Source organism: Pagrus pagrus (genome assembly GCF_965226575.1).
Source record: "Pagrus pagrus genome assembly, chromosome: 2".
Classification (NCBI taxonomy): Eukaryota; Metazoa; Chordata; class Actinopteri; order Spariformes; family Sparidae; genus Pagrus; species Pagrus pagrus.
Window position 1 is genome coordinate 4,743,067 of NC_140186.1, and position 21,661 is coordinate 4,764,727.

The following is a 21,661-nucleotide window of genomic DNA, read 5'->3' on the forward strand; positions in this document are numbered from 1 at the left end:
AATTCCAGCACAAAAACATTTTGCGAAACACACCTGTACAGTGTCACGACTGCATCTTACATGGTTGGGAGGCCATCATTTTGACTACTACTCTAAAGTGGGGAGCCGATGGCCGCTTTTGACTTCCTGCCTCAATAGTTCTTTGAAATCATTGACAACAATCTGTCCACAAACAGACAGAGGCTGTAGCTGAGTGGGTCATCCAGTGCAATTCCCCTAGCTACATGTCGGAGTATCCTGATGACACACACACAGACTCACAAAGTGAAAACTTTACCAGCGGCTGGTAATGCTGGTAATAATTCATTTGCAATACTAGAAAAAAAAATAGATTGAATAGATGAAAAGTCAGAAAGCTGTGGAAGGGAAGGACTAACAGAGAATGTCGCAAATGAAAGTGGAGAAAGAGAAAAGTTGTGACGTAAAGACAAAGAAAAGACAGTTATTCAACATGAGCTCTGTCTGTACCTGCTCGTGGTGCTCGATGCCCATACTGATGGTGTTGATCAGGATGGCGATCATGATGCCTCTGTTGAAGTACTTGCTCTCCACGATTCCCCACAGCTTCATCCTCGTGTTGTGCCACAGCTCCCTGCATCTGATCTTAGGACTACATCCCCCGCGTCTCCCTGCCCCGTTCTGGCCTTTCTTGCCGTTCTCCTGATTTCCAGATTGTACCCCCTCCCTGTCCGTTTCCTCCACAGCTCCCTCCTCTGCTTCGTCATTTGCGCTGCGAACCGGTCCCACTCCGTCGGCGAGCGCCAGGGCAGCGGCACACTGAGGGCAGCCGTGGGTGGCAGAGGCCGCGGTGAGGGCCATGGGTGAGGCGTGGTCGGGCCTATTATGGTGAGGACAGGGTGCACCTGAAATGGTGCCAACGGAAGATGTCAAAGGGTCAGTGTGTCAAGCATCCATCCTCACACTACTGTCTGAATATGTTAATGCAGTTACATACCGTGCCTCCTCACTCCTCTCCTCTGACGTCCTTCCCTTCCATTGGCCTTCCTCTCCCTCCCTTCTCCTCCTCCTCTACCTCTTCCAACGCCCCGAAAGCCCCGGGGTTTCCCCCGCAGGGTGTTGAAAAAGGCAATGGTTTGCCTCCTGGCCTTGCGGAGGACGTGGCAAACGAGCTGGAAGAGCTCCTCGTAGCAGTCCCCGGGTTCACTGGCGAGAGTGGAGGAGGACGAACACTGCGCTCGCTGCTCCTGCATGAGCTGGTGCTCCCTCTGCTTGGTCTCTGAGAATTGGGTGGCGATCACCACGAGGCACAGGTTGATCATGAAGAAGGAACCCACCTGGGAGGATGAGAGTCATATGTGAAGATACAGTTTTTAAGACCCACGTGCTTGTGATCGCACTATTAATAAACTGAAAAAAAACAAAATGTGAAATGGTTTTCTGTGCTACATTTGTAAACACTGGCATGAAATAGTCTGAGAGCTGGTAGCTAATCGGAGCTATGAGCGGTCAGTTTCTGCCAGCTAATCACACTGAATACAAAAACTCGCAGCAAGATGGCTTGAGGCCAGTGGAGTGAAGCTGTTGCTACCTCAAGACTGTTAGCCCACTTGGCTGGACAAGTCCAAACATAACACTTTGTACAATATGGTTGCACACAAAGCTGTTGTGTTTTCAGTGGAGACACTGAAGATAATGAGCTGTATCTCCTATCTTTTCTTTTAAGACTATAACACCTTTATTTCCTTGATGCTACTGTGATTAAATCTCTTCCTTCTTTCTTTCCTGATCATGGTAAAGGTTAGATTGAAGTATTATCATGAAACCTCATGTGATTTAAGGATTTGTCTCACAGGCCTGTAGGATTTTTCTCTTTTAACATTGAAAGCTGACATAATGTAACCTAGGCTCCCGCCGCTATCCCTTCCTTCTATAGAGCTACAAAGTAGAGGAAGCTATTCGGAGCGGCCTTGGCTCAGAGTTAAACATCTGATTCATGTTCTCCACAGTGTGGAGGTTACATGACTCAAAGCTGGAGCACTTACACAGACTGTATGGGCATGAAACACCAAGGTGAATCATCAGAACAAAAGATGAAATGTGATACAAAGTGAGGTTATGAATCAGCTCTGTGCCTTTCAGAAAGAAATATCCAGTCACCAAGCTTAAAATATCAGCACATCCGCTGCTAATGGTAAGCAGACGCTAAAAACTACACTTTTGACATGACTGACATGACAATCTGTAGTTTCCATCAAATAACTTTTAAATTCTGGATCAATGTTGGATGAATTTGCCTCATAAATGTGTGTTTTTTATCCCAAAGTGTAAGAAGAAGAAGTGTTTGGAGTAGCCACAGATCCGAGTTGCGTCTCTGACCGACTTATTCTCCATAGCAAGTGAAGCCAAGGCTCATGGATATCATGGTATTCTTAGTCATTGGCCAAACTGAACATTAAAAAAAACATTTTTCTCAGAATCGGAGTAATTTCTGAGGCCTCAATATTTCTCCCACAGAGTTTGAGAAAACACTACTTTCAAACATTTTAATTCATGACTAATCTCATCAATTAGTGCTCATTTACACAGCAGCAGTGTTATCAGATGACCTTGTTTTTTGGAGCGATGTAGTAGGGCATTTGTCAACTTACAATTCAGACACATGCTGCACATTATTCCAGTGGGGGATATTGTAATATTCAAATCATTTTTACGCTACTTTGTTTTCTGTACCGGCCAATGTGCTACACTGTAATTTTGGTAAATAACCATTTTTATAGTTGTATTTACCACTTTAAAACCCCAAAACAGTCTGGTTTGTAGCCACAGTTCTTCATTTACAATACAGAAATATTTACAGTGCTTTTATTAAGTTTACGTAACAGTATTGTGACAGCTCAAACCCAAGTTTCAGTCACGATGTGTGAATTAGCAACAGAGACAGCCTTATTACTCAAGTCTCCAGGTTAGACAACTACAGTAGTCATGTGTAAATTGGGGGCAAAAAGGGGATGTATGGAGAAGACATGCACAGTGTTTTTAGGGCCAGCCAGACCTCGCTTTATGTAATTGCTGATAGTGTGACGGTACTGTGTAGTCGTTTTTGTTCAAGTCTCTCTTAAAAAAAGTTGAATCTCTAACAGTGATTGTCAAACTTTCACAGGACTAAAAAAATGTGACATTTGAAGGGTGCATTAATATTAATATTTGTATGAAAGAGTCCAAACCTGCCACCATGGGGCCAACTCCATCTTATATAACTAGTCAGAGGGACTTGTGGAAGGGAAAGACAACTGAAACTTGGCATTGAGCCTGGTTTACCTTCATTAATAATGAAAGGGTTGTTAGCAAAATAAATAATTGGGATAGTTAAGAATACAAGTGCAAAGACGAAAAGTCGAGGTGGAAAAAGGTCTTTACTTTTTACCCACTCCCTCATTCATCATCTCTTTCTACTCTATTTATTTAACTAGAAGTGGATCCTGTGCTTGATTGTTAACTAAAATAAACCAGGTTAAAGGCCAACTTGATTTTTTATTTTGCAGCTATTGCTTAAACTTTTATTAATAGTATGAATATAAAGGTGTGAGGTTTGCTGTGTTGCATGCTGCGGGCTCACTCTCTTCCAAAGAGACTGCAGTTGAAACGGATACAAAAGGACAGAGGAAGAAGGGAGAAGAAAAAAGGGCAAGGTCACCCGGAGAAGCAGAAGAGAAGAAAAAAGAGAAGAAAGGCAGAAGGCAGAGAGGAGGGTGAAGTCTAACGCTCTCTAGGCTGTGATCAATACCGATTGCGAAGCTGATAACCCCCTTCTGCTCTCCAACCGAAACCGCTGTGACAAAGACTAAGGACGAGCTGGGGAAAGAAGTGTGTGTGTCAGTGTGTGTTTTGTGTGTGTAGCTGCTCTTCATTGATCCAAAGCAGAGATTTGTGGTCAGTCTGGCTCGGTCTTTCTGTGGACTCGTGAAACCAAAAAAAAAAGGGAGGCGGTGGGTCCCAGCGCCCGTTCAGCACCCTCACTGATCCCATCAAATATTTATACTCACACTCTGCTGGAGCCACTGAAATACAATTAGATTAGTGTGTGTGTGTGTGTGTGTGTGTGTGTGTGTGTGTGTGTGTGAGCCGATTTGGTGTCTGCTGCAAAGTGACATAATGACTATGTGTGAGAGGCGAAGAGAATGTGTGGATGACAGTGAATGAATGCAGTGTGTGTGTGTGTGTGTGTGTGTGTGTGTGTGTGTGTGTGTGTGTGTGTATATGTGTGTGTGTGTGTGTGTGTGTGAAAGAGAGAGAGTTTAAAGGGAGAAAACGAGCCAAGCGTCCAATTTTGGCTACGAATAACCGTGACTTTAAAATACCAAAGCTGCACTAATCAATTTTTTTTTCAACAAGGAATGTGAAAGTGACAAACACACAGGGAGTTACATCAGCTACGCAACTCTGCGGTGTTTTAAAGCCTCTTTTAGGTCATTATTTTGGTTTCACGGCATGTTTTTGTTTGGTTTGACGCTCTGGTGAGCCCATTTTCCGGCAACAAAAGGTGGGAATCTTTCAGCACCTTCAACTGCTATCTACCCTGCACCAGATTGCAAGATGGACACATTTAATGACAAGCTGAAGCAGCTAAAGAAAGGTATTGTTCTCAGCAGTTAATAGAGATCCCAATACTATAAAGTAAGAGTCAGCATTGGGATTCAGTTCATCAGATGGACAGAAACACGACGACTCTGAATGAATGCTAATGAGCGTTTGCAGTTTTTGTAAAAAATGCAACTGTTTGCTGGAAATAAACAAACCTTTGTCTGTGTTTATGTACTTTTCTTTGTCACTGCTGGCTCCCTGAGTAGCAGTCAGTAGTAAGTCAGAAAAATAACGCCACTTTAAAGGGGCTCTATGTAACAATTCGTAGCAATTTAAAAGTACTGTGTCAATCTATTATTGGCCGTATGTGAGCGGATTGTAATGTGATTGATTGAGACCATAACCTCATTGGGAAACTGTTTACTGGGGTAACAGATCAAATGAAAAGAAGGGTAATGTCCTTATAAGCTGACACACAGTTAGGCCACTACATAACACCATCTTTGAGCATCAGTGAGTGATTGTTCAGCAGTGTATTTAAGCTCCAGTGAAGTACCGTTAATGGCAAACAACTTTATTTTAGCTTGGATTCAAATTTACATCTTTGAAGCATTTACTACAAAGCACTCCTGCAATGTGGGAAATCTAAAGTCTAGAGTCTAAAGTGAATTTGGGGATTATCCATTTATCAGACGTGTACCACAGTACTTATGTCACATGACAGCATCTCTGGGTGTTACTGTCGAACAGATCAGGTATCTCACATGTCTTTTTCTGTGTGCAGCTGTGCACTTAAGGTAGAAATAGTTATTGATCAGCTAAATCATACAGGTACTTTGTGGGTTTGTTTCCGTCTAATACGCCAAAAACACAGCAACAGTTGGGCACATTACACGGGATCGATGATGTGTCTGTATCCATATCTATCTATGGGCTGAATGTTAATACCAGGTATAAACGAGGTTAAAGGCGGCTTACAGGGTGTCAAATCAAAAGGCTCATCACGCCGCGCGGCTCTGTAACAAAACAGGTTGAGGCTGGCATTTCCGGATGTTAAACCTTAATTCCACAGGGCCAAGCTATTTTCCACGGAAAAGCCTTTAATTCCACCGAGTCGTCTGGTCTAAACTGCTCCACGCGATGGTAATCAGTATACGGCGTCTCTCAAACTCCCTCCATCTTTATCGGGCTTTTTTCATCTGTCACACCCTCTCTCCCTCGGCACTGTTTTCATCTCGCTCCCCTCCTCGCGCTCTCTCATATCACTCACTCTTCATCACGCTCTCGCCCCTCTCTCTCTCTCTCAATTCAATTTACCACACTTAATCTGCATGAACGTACGTGAGCGAAATTGTCAAAGCGTCTACGTACAACCTAAACCTCTCTCTCTCCCGTCTCTCCCCTACTGTCGGTGTCGATGAGGACAAGCGGGGATAAGAACACAACTTTTTAACATGTGAATAGTGGCGCTTAAATCACTTTTCCTCCAGTAAGTCCGTTTGTGAGACGAGCCTTGAAAATGTGCTGCAACAAAGCCGACAAGAGCCTGACTGTCGGATCTGGTCTCTGCGGGGAGAACGACACGGATGATGCTACAACACTACAAGAGTTTTAAGCAGAATGAATTAGAACATAATCATCTTGAGATACATTCAGCGCTGGAGATTTACTACATTCAGATCATGTTTGGCATTTGTGCTCAAGTAGACACTCAGAGGAGAGGGATGAGGCAGTCTTTTTGGTGTAATTCCAGCAGTCGCAGAAGGCTTTTCTCGATGGGAAAAATGTTTTGTTGCTTACATCTACCAACTGTCCTCGCTGGTGGTAGCGCTCTCATATGTTGATCTAATTTTAATTTTAGGTCCTATTTGTAAGAAAAGATGATTTATGTGTCTCGTTTCCACCTCGTCAAATAATGATGCTCTGGGTTTCCCATCTCATCAAAAACTGGCAGCCGACTCGTCCTACAATCCCAAAGCGTCTGTTTTTAGAGAAATTGGCAGCGAGAATCAAAAATCTATTATTGTTTTTTACAAATAGGACCTTTAAAGTCAGCCCTCGATGGACGGTGAGCCCTTGAGATAGTTTCTGGCGTGCCGGCTTAGAGGCAAGCATCGACAAATGAAGACGCTCTGAGGCTTAAAAGTCCTCAAGTCCTTGAACTGCACATGTCCAGACTACCTATAGCTAATGGATCAAACACATTTGCATTAAGGGGGAATCAGGCAGCATGTGATCCATCATGCCTGTTGTTGTGTCTTCTTGTTGTTTTGCAGAGGACTTCAGTTGAGTAGAGTGTCCTTCAATGTGGCAGAGGACACATTTGTGTACACACTGCTGAAAGACTGGTCACACGCAGCCCAAAAAAATGAGTGCTGCATAACCAAATGTCAAATATCAGAAAATGCATCAAAAGTAGGAAAGAGTCGGAGCCCTGGTTAAGATTGATGCTAACATTGCATACTACATTAAATGCAAAAGATTAGAACTTAACATTAATATCTGAGTATTAGCAGGGTTAGAGGCTAACGTGCCAAATGTAACATCCTAAAGATTAACAAGTGACAACGTCCAACACTTGCACAGCACTGATGAGAGAGTACAGTTAAGAATGAGAGCTGAGCAAAGTGTTGAACAATATGCAACTGAGCCTTACAAGCTACCAACTCAACAGTAAATTGTCTAGGATGTCCTAAAAAGGACCTTACAGATAATACATAATTTTGGTTTCCACCCTCAGGACAAACCTTGTGTTTTTCTCCCTAGTGGTAAAAATCCAGAAATATGCTCATGCATTTTAAGATGTCAGGTTTCTCAATAAAGTTACTGGTTGTGACATTTTCAAAGATTAAGATTTGAAGATTTATGTGTTACATTGAGAACTGAATGTAAGCGCTTATGTTAGCTGCTGAACTTTGGTAATGAACTGACCGGTGATTCTTTTGATCTTGTACAAACACCATGTAAAGACACAGCTGCTCAGCATTCAAACCCTTCGGTTGCTTAATAAGAACGGATGAAAACGGAGACTGTGGTACGTTTATGATCTTTTCAGTGCACTAATTCCCAGAGTTCACTCTGACATTAAGTTCAGATGAAAGCCCTCTCTGTTCCCCTCTGGTTTATTCTGTTTTCTTTGTAATTTTCCGCCCTCTTCATCATTATTTTAATATTTTGTGCTGTTTCTTCTATTTAATAGCTTAATGCACCATGAAACAAACTGTTGTTGTTTCTGAAATTCACTGCACATTTTATGTAAACTTCCCTCAAAACAGAACCATTTTGTGTGACATACTGTTAAAGCCGATGCTGTGATCAGTGGGTCTGCTCCGACCATGTGAGCCTGCAGGACATGCTGAGGGATTCGCTCTAATTAATAACATTTCATTTAAGATCAAAGAGGCAGACCAACATGTAGCTGCTTCCTCTCTCTGGTCCTCCAATCCTCTCTCTGATTTCATGCTGACACTCCAGTCCATCATCATCGCCTCCTGGTTTCGTCTCGTTGGCGATCCGTCCATCCCTTTCCCATCGCTGCTCCACTTCTTCCTTCTTCATCACCCTCGCTCTTAAGCTCACTTGCACCTCGTTATTCCTCTCTCCTCCATCTCCTTCCATCCCTCTATTTTCCCTTCCGTTTCATCATCCTTTTTCCATCTCCATTACTGTCCTCAGTAATTTCCTTCCCTCCTGTCCTCCTCCCTCCTCAGTGATGTTTTCACATCAAAAGGCAACTACTATTTCACATCTGGAGCGAGGCAGTATTGGAGGCTTCATGGAGAGATCAGAGGCGAGATAATGTCTTACAGCAAATCTGGAGAACAGCGTTGGAAAAACATCCCTTTTCCATGCATGTATGTCAATACATTTGCTTTCTCACTACTTTTAAGACTAGTGGAGCGAGATAAGTAGGGATGGCAGCTAGACTGCTGAGTGGGCCGTGGCATTTGGATGTTTGCCAAGCTATTTGGGCCGGCCATGGCAGTTCAGCATAAGCAGATATAATATACACATAGATATAAGTCAAGTACCTGCTATTTGCTTTGGTGAGAACAGATGTTTCACACATTAGGTCAGGGCAAGAGAATGGTGTCGCCTGTCATCAGGCTCAGTAGATTAATGACTGCACAGACTCCTGTGTTACACTAAGGACATTTCTCTACAGGTTAATAAACTTGTGAACAACACCGGTGTTACGACGACACAACACTTACAAACACAAACGACGAGGCTGCCAAACGGGCGACCTCAGCTCGAGTCTGTCTTGCGGCATTTGTAAGCATGACGCGACTGGATGTTTTAAAGGAGAGCTGGGACATTTCCAGTCTTTTTGGTGACCGAACCCAATTTTTGACAGGAGGTCTGGCCATCTCAAGCCATGTTTGTGGCGACAGAAGTGGGTGGTTTGAAGGAGAACTCAGGACGTTTCTAGCAATGATGTTTTCCGAGCCAAGTGTCTTTTGTGCCTAAACCTAACAAGAGCATGAGCACAGTGTTGTGACAAGACAGAAATAGAAAATTGAACATAAACATGTAAAGTTGCAACAGAAAAAAACTTGAACTTACCTGTGGTTTAGCATAAAGGTACTTAGCTAACAGTTATTCTGACCTGTGGTAAAGTAACGCTAACGTTAGCTGGCCTATTTTAGGAAACTTAGCCTTGGTTTGGACAAATTAGCACATTAGCACCTTCTCACACCCTACAACTGTTTGGCAAAGCTTATAATTGCTCCATATAACTACATTTTTGACCTTTCCATGGGCCACAGGTTGGATATGAGCCCTGGGCTGCTGCGGCGATGGACACTGTGGGCACACTCTACCAACTGAGCTACCGGGGTGCCCCAAACCATACCTGGGTTGAAAGCGACCTCATGTCAGGTTGTGATTATTCCCTTTTTAAGGTACATTTCAAATTTGAAATAGAGTTTTTTATGATCCTGGGCACAGAAACACATAAATTAACTACATGGGTTTTATTTCTTCTGTTTAAAAAAAGGCAGAAGGTCAGTGGGGTTGGTGGGAAAGTAATGTCTGCCCAAACACTGTGTAGCACTAGTAACACAAACTACTGCAGCACGCCTGATGAATACCAGGCTTCCACAAGAGCGCTCAACTTTCAGAATATTTCACTGTGTATTAATAACTGACGGTGTGTTTGAAAGTGTATGTGTGTGTTTCAGCGCGACGGCGAATAATGACTAGAGCGACAGATACATGAGTGATGCTCAGCGAGAAAGAGGGAGATGAAATGAAGGCAGGAGGGGGAGTGGGTGAAGGGAGCCGCGAGGTGGTAGAGATGAAAGGAAAGAGGGGAAGGAAAGAGGGAAGGAAGGAAGTGTTAGCACAGGCAAGGGTTGATAGATGGCAGGGAAAAAGGTTAGAAAGACAAGCGTGGCGAGGAGCGAGAGATTGACAGATGTAGAGAGTAATGGAAGGAGGAATGAAGGGAGTGATGCCGAGTCAAGAGGAGAGGCAGAGCTGGTGCCTGAATCTAAAGGCAGGCAATTAAAAGTGTAATAAAGAGACAAGACAGCCCCTGGGTCGGGGAAGTAACCAGGACTGGCAGTCAACTGCATTATGATAACATTTTCACACACACACACAGACACACACATATACTCTCTGACGGGCTGAAGAGAAATATACTGAGGGGAACATGCATCAACGCTCACACACAAAAGCATACACACCCACTGCAGCACACACGCACAGGCAGAAGCTAAAGGATTGGAATTAAAAAGTGTTTTATCAGAACAAAAGGGGGATTCTTGAGGGATTTCAGCTCAGCTTTCACTCTGACACCGACGGCCGTGGGTGTGTGTGGTGTGTGTGTGTGTGTGTGATGTGTGTTTCTGTTCGTGTGTGTGCATAGGTGTGTAGGTGAGAGAGGGGGAGAAAGGGAGAGAGAGAGCGGTAGTGTTTTGTTGCAGTCATCTGTAGCTCGGAGGAGATTCAACAGCATGTTAACTGGTTTATTGCAGAAACTACTCCATTGTGTGTGTGTGTGTGTGTGTGTGTGTGTGTGCTGAGTGTGACTTACAATAATCAGGAGAATGAAGTAGATGAAGTTGTAGAAGGAATGAGCATCCATCACGTAGTACATGATCTCCACCCAGCCCTCCAGAGTGATCACCTGGAGTCGAGGGGGAAAGGTGACAGTGAGTGAACAATAACCATCGTCTCCTGCTACAGGAACAGTCCAACAGTTAGACGATCACTCTCATGTCTGTATATTAAATATGAGGCTACAGCCGGCAGCTAGTACGCTTAATAAAAACAGGCTACAGAGGGAAGCAGTTAGCCTGCTCAGTCTGGCATTTATAACAAATATAATCCACTGGTTGTGAACTGGACTATTTCTTGGCTCGGAGCAATAAATTTAACCACATAGCAAAAATTGGTCTGGCTCAGTCATGGGCCACAAAGCCTACTGGCACTCAGCTCAAATACAGCAGTGATTTACAGATGACAAGTTCTCCAAATCTCTCGGACACGGCTGCCCATGGACTAGCAATGTCTAAGCCAACTGTATGAATGAAGCTGGCCCCTTTTCTGGCTCCAAACCCTGGCCCTATGTCACGAGGCCTAAGTGGGCTGTGTGGAGGCTCCGCTGGTTGCCTTGCAACTGCTCAAAGTCAAGAGATGGTCCAACACACAACCTATCATGAAACAGTGACTGGTTTTTACAACTGGGTTTATGTATTGGTTCAATAAATTAGATATAATGTATTAATTAGAATCGATGAAAAACGATTCAAAGTAGTTCAAAGTTAGTTTTGGAGGTCTACTTCTTGATCTGGTTATCAGGCACCTAGTTTACTACAATTCTCACCTGGAAGATGACAATCCAGGCGTAGGCGATGTTGTCAAAGTTGATGGCTCCTTTGTGGGGGTTTTTATGCCCAGTATGACACCTGGTATAGTACCGGTTCCAGTTGACGCAGAGTCCCGCCACACTGACGGTCCCATTGTTCAGAGGCTCGGGGCTCAGGCCCAGCGACTGGCGGTACAGGGCGTCGTCTTTATCGAGGCAGCACGCCCTTCCTCCCTCGCGGCGGGCCGGGACGTCGGTGCAGGACATGATGCCGTTGTCGACTGGCAGAGAGCAGATGAAGGGTCGCTCGTCGTCCTCGTCTGGCATGTAGTACGGCCGAGGCAGGCTGATGCCTGTCGCCCTGGAAGTGGTGAGTAACAAAACAAAAGATTGTGATTTTCTCAAGATGTGAATGAACATGTGAGTTAGCTGCAAAAAGCAGCAATGACCGTGACTATTTTTTACATATTTTTTGAGAAAATAAATTTTAAAAAAGTCGTGACTAAAATGTAATGACTGTAATTATTTTTTTGCACATCGTTCAGCCCTGTTTGTATACTTCTGACATTTCAGTAATTAAATTCGAGTCATCTTTGTCCTTGTACTGTCCTTAAGGGTTAAAATGTTAAAATGTTAAAGTTCATAAGTTAATAATTAAGCAGGTCTAAAAAGTATATGTTCTTTGGTTCAGAGAAAACCGCGTCAGAGTGAGTGGTCTTTTCTTTGGTTCAGAGAAACCGCGTCGGAGTGAGCGCTCGGTTCGTCAAGTCCAGCTATGCTGTGTTTTTTCTGTTGCATGCTCAGTACTCATGCTCAGGTGAGAAAAGTGAGCACAGACAGCTAAACAGACTGCTGAAATCACATTGTGGAGTTTTTCAACGCTTTGCCTTGGAGAATATTTATCTGTAAGTATTATATGTGAACAGTGTTACGTGATTGTGTATTTTTTGTGGTTAAGACCTAATTAGTTATGTTTTCGGTGAATATACTCTGCTAGCTTTCAGTAGATGCTAACTCTTTTCATTTTGTGGATTGATGGATGCTAATTGAAATGTACTCATACAATGCTACTTGTACAGTGTTTAAGTAAATTGTGTTTCTATCTCTGTAATAATTTTCAGTTTTACGGAGAAGTTGGAAAAATAGAGGACTTCATTAAAGGACAAGAAAAGTCAGGCCTTGTGGTTTTTTTGAAGGACTTCTATCCGTTATCTGACTGTCTAGCTCTGCATAAGGACACGCACTGCGAGGGCAGTACAGTCCTGTTTGTGACTCGTACTGAAGACCACGTAAAAACTCTGTGATATTCTTCAAAATGAAACAGGGTGTAAACTGACTGTGCTTGATGAGTATTCAGTAAAAAATTTGGAAACCAATTTCAAGCCTGGCTTGTGCAGATATGCCATTAAAACAAAGTTATGTAATTCTGTCTGGTTACTAGAAAAATCTTCCTGATGCATTTACAGAAACACTGAGATACAAAAATATCTCTACTGATGCAAGAAGGCTCTTGATATTCTTACCCACATCCACAAAAAGCACAGACAGAGGTTTGTAGTAAGACGTGCCATCACAGAGAGAGTGTGTGTGTGTGTGTGTGTGTGTGTGTGTGCAGTCATGCTTGTTTGTTATGAGGATTTTTGAACAGAGCAGAAACCCACTTGTCCTTCAAGGCTATTTCCAACATTTGTGCAGTGTGAGATCTGAACTGTAAGTATGACGGCCGCAGACAGAGAGGGCGAGTGGATGAAAGGATGGAGAGAGAGATATAGTGAGAGTGGGACTGTTTGTAATGGTGAAAATTGAAAGAAAATTACAGCAGACACAGACAGAGAGAGGCAGAGAGACAGTGATGGAAACACATTAACCCAAGCACACCAGGCTGATCGTGGGCTGTCGTAGCGTCTATGACCATTTCCCATGGATTTTTTGGTGTGTCCGGCATCGTTGACCGTATCCTACACATATTTGTTGTTGTCAGTTGATCATGTTGAATCGGCAGTCATGGTATTCTGAGATCTGTCTGACCGACTGTTCAGCCTCATGAATCAATGATTTCACCCATTTATGTGGCATCGACTCATGTTTAGCTTCTGCCCTTTGTCTTCTTCCACTAACAAATGCAGGCTGTCAAAACTTCATGGTTTTCTCCCAAGCATAAACTGTTAGATCTAAATGTGGCATGAAAATGATTTCTTAGCTTGTGATATTCTTCGGACTGCAAAAACAGAGTACTGACGAGTTTATCCCCCCTCAAGCTAGAGCAGAACGCCATCCCGACCAGCGGTCAGCTGCAGTTTGAAGTCCAACCCTTTAACAGAAAAGGTGAAGCACTGATAAGCAGCAGGAAGGATCACAGAGTGTTTCATCAGTCGGACTTCGTCGAAGATATTCCTTTGCGGTCGACTTGGTGTGTCGGGGCTTTAACAGAGACACGAACAAAGGGATAGGCCAAAAGCAGCGTTGGACTTAACTACGTTAAATGAGCCCCAGTGAGAGTCGCAAGTTCAACTTTTGCATTCAAAGATGTTGAAAATAAAAGAGAAGGATACGAGAAGAGGAAGAGAGGGACACTGTAGAGGAAGACCAGCCACGAGTAAGAAAACTGAAGGATGAAAAGAAAGAAAGAAAGAAAGAAAGAAAGAAAGAAAGTTGGGATGCATGATATATATTGGAGCAATAAATTATCAGCTCGATATTGGGTAAGTTATATTATGTGCGATTAATCTGCATCAGTGATATTCGAGTCGATAAATAGAACTGATAATACGAAGCAAAATTGCTTTGATTTACTTCAGAAGCACAGCGATACATTAGGAAGCATTGGTTTGCAATCCACCAATAAACATGAAGAAGAAGAAAGATAAGAAGACACAAGAGCCAAGCATACTGTCGCTAAATCATCCATCTTTGCTCAATACATCTTAGGCTTCTGCATAAAGCTCAAGTTGGAAACATTTAAAAAATATACAAAAATGTGCAATTATCCGTTATCTCATCGGTATCGGTCGAAGGAATCCAGGTTGTGCATCCCTAAGCGGAAGTAAGGAAGAAAGCTATGAGGAAAGATGTTGTGTAGGAAAATGGAAGGCGGGAATGAAGCAAGAAAGAAGCAAAAACTAAAAGAGATAAGAGATAAAAAGAAGGAAAAAAATCAATAACTGAATCAATAACCGAAAGGCGAAAGGCGAGACCCTCGTCTTGCAAAACCAACATGAATAATGTGTGAGGCAAAGAAGAAGAAAGACAGTAAAGGTGTTGGGCTTGACATTACAAAAAGAGCAAGGTAGACACTAAAGACAGAGAACAGCAAAGCTCTGTGTGATCTCCCTTTAATCCGAGGCTGCGCAGCTATATTTAAAGGGCAGACCGGAGAAAGAGATACAGACGAATGCAGACGGTGGTTAGCAATTACATCTGACCTGGTATTTGAGAGGGGGCTCGATGGAAGCGGCACTGTGAGTACTAGCGTGCCTCTCACTCAGTCGATGTCGTCGTCACCCTCTTTGTATCTCTTTCACTGACTCTGCCTCTCTGTATTGTTCTGCGCTGAATAGAAGCCATTACCTGACGAGACCCGCAGCCTTTTTACGTCAGTTACGTTCGCTGCGAGTGTTTCTGACGAGGGATCTGTTTCTCCATCTTTAATCTTCTCATATCAGTCCTCATTCCCATCATATCAATTGATTCTGGCCAAAATCTCCTCCGTTGCATCATCTCAACTCGGTTGCAGCTGTATTGGCTCATGTGGGCCGATGAAAGCTTGAAGGTGTATGACGATACTGATTTCACTCACATCCACCTCAGGGTCAGAGAAGACCTATTCTCGTGGTTTCTCCTTTCCTTCAATGTTCAGATGATCTCGTGCAGGTAAAAGATCTTAAAAGTAAAAAAATATCAAAGTCCGCACCAACAGAAGCTCCTCTCTCCCACATCTGTACATCCAAAACCACATTCAACAGGTCTGAAGCAAAAACAGACACAGGGGCTTTACCTGGGAGCTTCTTTACAAAACCTTCATCACCAACAATCTGATTTCCCCTTTTGAACCCAGCAGTTACTTCAAGTTTTTGCCCGTGACACCGCTCTCGTCTTCTCTTCCCCTTAAGTGCTGAAGCCTCGGTTTACTGTGCAATTAATCACGCAGAATGTATGAAAAGCGCTGAAGTGTGGTCTAGTGTCTCGTTAATTGTGTACTTGTAAAACAAGACTGTTTTTTTGTCTGATCGCTTTCTATTTGTTTTGGGGTTTTTTTTTCAGTTCTCGTACTCCTGAGGGTGCAATTAGGTGACAAGCACCCTTGCCAATTTCTTTCCTGGCCAACAAAGCTGAGTACCTCAAACAAACACGAGGCCGAAGCAGCCAGGAGAAAATCCTTCATAACAAATATGTGTTGCTTTTATGTATAAATCCGTATTCTACTACTAATTACTAATTATCGTTAGGCTATATATTTCTTCTTGGTGCACTATGATAGTTGAACGACAGCCATTTTGTGAGTCTGACAAACTGAGCTCCTCCCTGTAAACAGCCATGAATCTTCTTCAGTGAAAGACCCACGCACAGGAAAAGCAACTTTCAAGCAAACATTTTTTTTATTTTTGTATTAGCAGGGGATTACAAATAAAGTTTTAATTATACCCTTGACTACCAACAAGAAAGGTGAAATCTCTTTTTTGAGACTTTTTCAGCTCATGATGCCAGGCTGGAGATACAGTATGCGATACTTGGGTTATAATTATCATTTAAAGACATGATTGTTTTAGCAAATAGATCATCCGATTTGATATGAACCTATGTCAGATGTGCAAAATATATATCGGAATGATAAATTACCTGCCCGATATTGGGGAATTAATATCATTGGCTATTTATTGGTAGCTGGGAAATTCTAGTCGACAAATAGAGCTGATAACATGAAGTCAGATTCCTTTCACTGACTTACCAGGCACAGCAAACAAACTCTGATACAGAAAGTGCCTTTTTTGGGACCTTGAACGTTGGTAATCACGTAGAGAAGAAGATGAAGAAGAAGAAGGGGGAAAAAAAGAAGAACGTTGCACTCACACTAACATGTCATCAGCGTATAGGTGTGTTTTTTTTTTTACGGTTTCAGAGGAGTTTTACCACAACGATTATCATCTTATTAGAGCTGTAGATTATTCATTCATCCATCTTTGCTCACTACATCTTAGCCTCAACGTTACTCTCAGCTGCGCATTAAAATACGGGTTATTTGTTTATTTATTTTTAATAAAAAAATGTGAAATTATCAGTTATCTTATCACTATTGGTCACGAAGCAGCTAATTATCGGTATCTCTATCTCTATGCATCTCTATCAGAAACCTCTAGTCATCTCTCGAGCTCTGTTGGCCTGTTGAGCCCCACATGCTCAATAATCTAATTTCACAGTAATGCAAAGTTTGTTTAATTTGTTCGTTACCCACACATCAGAGCGATCCTGTGCCTGCATGTGTTCTCACAGATGATTTCCTGTTGATCGCTTGTGAGTCCTGTCATTTGTATTTTTCTCTCGTTGCCAACAGCGGCCTGAGAACAGCAAGTAGACGTCAGGAAAACGTGACCGTCCGCCCACTTGTTCTACTCATCTTCCCATCGCCCACCTCGCCCACTAATCTCTGCTCCCGCGCGTGACCGAGCCAACACCCAGCGACAGCAGATCTCGCAGCCTAGCTCATTATCACATTGGACACCGGCTGCTTGTCTCTGTATACTGAGGGTGATTACGTTCACCACCAGACAGCATCAGACAGACAGCAGTCATTTCACACATGAGGAGACGTTGGACTCCTGACAGCAGAGCCACCGGCCAAAGGTGTGTGCTCTCGTTCCAGGAAACACTGATTTAAAGCCGTCACAGACGGTTTGCATCAGTGTCGTCTCGGGAAAAAATCTGCTTTCGTCCATGTGTTACAAATATTGGATGACATTACTGAAATTAACTCAGGTGGGTCAGGACATCCCATGATTACATCCCCCTCTCCTTCTCATCTCTGAATTGGTTGCCATGGTGATGGCCTACCCCAAAGCCTCTCATCAGATCATTATTTTCTCTCTGGGCTCGGAAGCGCGCATCGGCGTCCAGCCCACTCCTCCGTGCAGCCAAACGGGCCTAATCAAACGCTTCGCCGCGGATTTGGTCTCCCCAGGCTCCTGCTCGCCACCGACTGAATCCCAGTTATTGTCTGAGCTCTGTGTTTTCACAGTGGTATTAGCTGTACTCTTAATCATGGAGGTATTTGGGGACAAACAATACCTGTTAAGCTTCCAGCTCCTAAATTAGACCTACTATTTTATTTAGCTGTTATCAGGGGACATGCAGAGAGTCATCATGATTCATTAATGCCTGCAAATACACATATATAAAAAAAATCACATGAATCGCCCTGCACCCACAAACGGGTGAGAGGTGAGAGCATTTACACTCACACTGAGTCACATGCATCAAAGCCTGTGCATGAATGAAATTATTTTACGTGGTTTTTACTCATCTTGTCTGAGCTCATCTCATCAGTCATTTTCCAAGTGGGTGTGGCGTGATAAACGAGGTGTGAGAGCGTTATCAAAACCAACTGTGTGAAATGACCCAAAGAGGTAACACTGATTTCCCAGAAAGAAACTAATAACTATAAATATGAAATAAAAGGTCCTGGAAGGTGCTAATTAAAAGTAATAATTTCCAATTAATAGCTCAGCTAGCATGCTAAAGCAGTGTTTTAATCAGTGCACAGGAGGTCAAGCAAAAATGTAAATTCAATCTTTAAGTAAACATGGAAATTCAGCATACAGTATATGGAGGACATTTTCCAAAGTAGCACGTCCTTTAAGGAAATTCCTCAACAAGTGTTACTAAACTCAACACAACTAACTGAACTCAACTAATTGTCTCTATTTTACCTTTTTATTCTTCACATATTACATATTTATTTTTTAGTATTGGGAAACTACAGAATAATAAACCTGTCTGCATAAAAGTACATAAAATATGTGGGATGTCAAAGCAAAAATACGTTATTTTGTAAGTTTAGCTTATCTTGCATTGCATAAAGCTGAACAGTTATAGAGCAAAGATACACTTCTTGAAATCCTCCCAGGGTCAAAATCTGTGGGATCTTGAGTAATGTCAAGGTCTCATTGGTGTTGATGTCTCACCTTTTCCATAATCATGACATTCAGTGGCATTAGATCTACTGTCAATATAATTAGAGTCTACAGTAATCTCAATTATCTTTGTGCAGTTTGCTTTGAAGGTTATACGGTGGAAGGACCACAGTTTCCTCAAGTTTAATTAAAAGTCTGCGCTGTGAGATGCACAGAAAATAGTGAATCATCCAGCCCGTACCCCTTCTATGAGCTTTTACCTTTTGGCACACGGTTTAGAAAATGTCGACTTAACTGTTTCAAAAACTAATTTGTTCCATCTTCTGATAAGTTTTTCAGCAGTTAATGCTGAATCGATGACACTTTACATGGTCACAGGGAACTTTCACTAACTCAATTAAAAGGTCCAGTTTAAGAAAGTCGTCAAATACTGAAACTTTCTCACAGCATCAGTATGTAAAATCAAAACAAAACTCCATTGTGATTGATTTATGGCCTATTGGTTATAGTTGAAATTGGCTTCGGCTTATTTTATGTATTTTAATACATGAATGATTGTAAAGATGTTGCCATGTACCCCTGGGGATGTGTGTCGTGTAATGCAGAGATGCTGAACCCAATGAAAGTTTCCCCAAGGGAACAAATGAAGCACGTAAATGTCATTTTCTGAAGATGAGAATCTTTTGCAAAAGCTTGCTAAGTTATATTTAATAATGCTCGTATGAAAATTAGGCTCTTTTAAATTGAAGTTGTGGTATAAAAACGATAAATCATTCAGCCTGAACGTCGCATCATATCTCATCTTTCAAGCTGTCTTGCAAGGGGAGCTGTGGTTTGATTCATGGAGGGTGAGAATGAAATCAGACTCAGCTGTGTGAAATCACCGAAAGATGCACAATTTTACAGGTAGGAGCTCAAGCACACTGACTTCTGACTGACAGCTGTTGCTTTCTGCTACCGGACACAAACAGATGCAGTACACAGTCTAACAAATAAACACTGAAACGAGTATGATCGCTGTGCTATCGAAGACCACGAGCAGAAAGTGTGTCGGTAGCTGCCTTCAATCGACAACAGCATGTGTACTCCTCTGATTTCTGAAAAGACATGACAGAAGAGTAATTGAATTCCTGACACTTCCACCAAAATAAACAGCCCACAGCCACCGAGACCCTGAGTAGCAACCCTGGAAAATACCATGCAATACTACTGCAACAATAACACTCCCACTCTCAAAGTAAGACTTCACCCCAAAGAAAGGAAAGAGGGCCGGGGAAAAGGTGAAAGATACAAATAAAGTGAAGTGCATCCAATTGTCAAACTGTAAAGGTTAACGGTAGCAGGGAGATAAAGGTACAGTACACCTGGTTCACAATATTAGCACCCTTAAGCTTGGACCTTTTCAATAGCCCAAGATACCCTGCTGTGTGCATCAGTGGGGTAGTTTGTGTTTGTGTGCGTGTGCATGTATAAATGTGTGTCCTTGCAAGAGTTTACGAACAAGGGCATAAGTGTGACTGCGTGTGTGCGCGGCAGGGGATGATTTGCCGTGTCCAATTGCTAATGATTATAATGACGGGACGGGAAATGATGCCAATTGAGCGCAGCAGTGAGACAAGACGTTGTTTTCTTGAAAGAACACGGGACAACAGGTCAGCGGGTCCAACATGTCCTCTAAAATGAGAAAACAGGGGCGAATTCAGTGAAACTAAACCAGAATATTTTCTCTCCACAGCACAGTTGGGGATCTGGGCCCCATAGAGAGAACCAGAAACTCCCAAGTGATGCTTCAGCTTCAGAGACATGGCGGCAGGGGAGTTACTTGGAATAATTTCCTGATATAAACAATAAGTGGGAAAAAAAAAGTGGAAAGATCCCGTTGTTCTTCTTCCAGTTGCTCCTCGTTTGTGGTCACCACAGCGGCTGTTTCCATCTGATGGCTGGCTGATGGCTCAGTCACATCTCTGCTTTGAGAAAGGGTTATAATCTGATCCACACTGAGGCGGAAACTGGTGGCTATGATGCTTTATGGGAGCAATTTGACTATTATAGGGCCAGTTAACCCCAGTTACACACCAATAATAACCAGTATAAAACGTCGCTTACAAGTTGTGTTCACTGACCTTTCTTTGTTTTCCCTCAGATTGCTTTCTTTCTTTGTTTTCTCTTTCATTTTTGCCAAACTTTTTTTTGCATCTGAGCTTAAAAAATATCACTGATTTGACAGAGTGGAGCAGAGGTTGCGACTGGGAGTTGGCGGGCTTGGTGGGGAAGTGGGAGAAAGAAAAAGAGAGCCAGCTCTTAATTAAGTGGCAGAATAGAGACTGAGATAATGATATTTGCTTTGTGCAAATTTTGCTTTGCAATAAGCCTCATTATATTAACACTTGAGACGGAGAGAGACCAAGAGACAGAGACAAAGAGAGCGAGAGAGAGAGAGAGAGAGAGAGAGAGAGGCTTCATCTCCCTCAATGGTGATATCAGCCGATTATGTAATTAATCTTCTGGAGTCACGTTGAGGGAGGGCAGGTAATGAGAGGAGAGGTGACAGACGCATGTGGACACACACATGTCCACTGATGTAAAAGCTCATGTTGTGGCCACAGCGTGTTGTAATACATGTATACTTACTTTTTCATCAGCTACAAGTCGTATGCCTTCACACACAGCCTGCTGGAAATGATAGTGTGCAGATATCACGCCCACTCGAGACAGGCAGATAAACTTTCAAGCCGACAGACCAACACATCGCAGGTCCTCGAGCATCACATTGTCTCACACAGTCTTGTTCACACACACACAGAGCAGGCGGTGACTCACAGTGTGAAGTTCTCCTCCGGGTAGCAGCGGTTCCTCAGCAGCCCCGCCCACAGCTGCACTCCGATGATGCCGAAGATGAAGAAGACGAAGAAGCAGAGGAGGAGGACGTTGCCCAGCATGGGCAGAGTGTCCAGCAGCAGGTTCACCAGGATACGCATGCCTGAAGAGAGGAACAGACAAATATTTACATCATGACGCATGTGACGTAACCCTCTGCATGACACACCTAACCCCGGCTCTTATCCCAAACTGAATGTGACCCATCTTGAATCTTAATTTTAACGCAGGAGTTGGGTTGACTCTGAAGTCGTGACGTTTTTTCTTGTTGTATCAGAAGTCAGTCCAGCAGAATCTATCA

General features: G+C 42.9%; 1 protein-coding gene across 3 annotated transcripts in view; it reads right to left on the reverse strand.

The window, feature by feature from the left end:
- Positions 1-21,661, reverse strand: part of cacna1ib (calcium voltage-gated channel subunit alpha1 Ib) — a 220,063-nt gene that overhangs the window by 82,565 nt on the left and 115,837 nt on the right. For 2 of the 3 annotated variants that reach the window (XM_084340936.1, XM_084340935.1), the window contains exons 6-10: positions 21,304-21,463; positions 11,378-11,720; positions 10,586-10,678; positions 956-1,295; positions 469-863 (exon numbers count right to left, since the gene is read on the reverse strand). In XM_084340936.1, coding sequence (XP_084197062.1) covers positions 469-863; positions 956-1,295; positions 10,586-10,678; positions 11,378-11,720; positions 21,304-21,463 — 1,331 coding nt within the window. Of the gene's footprint in view, positions 1-468; positions 864-955; positions 1,296-10,585; positions 10,679-11,377; positions 11,721-16,808; positions 16,880-21,303; positions 21,464-21,661 lie in introns of those variants that run through there. The other variant, XM_084340937.1, reaches the window with a different exon arrangement.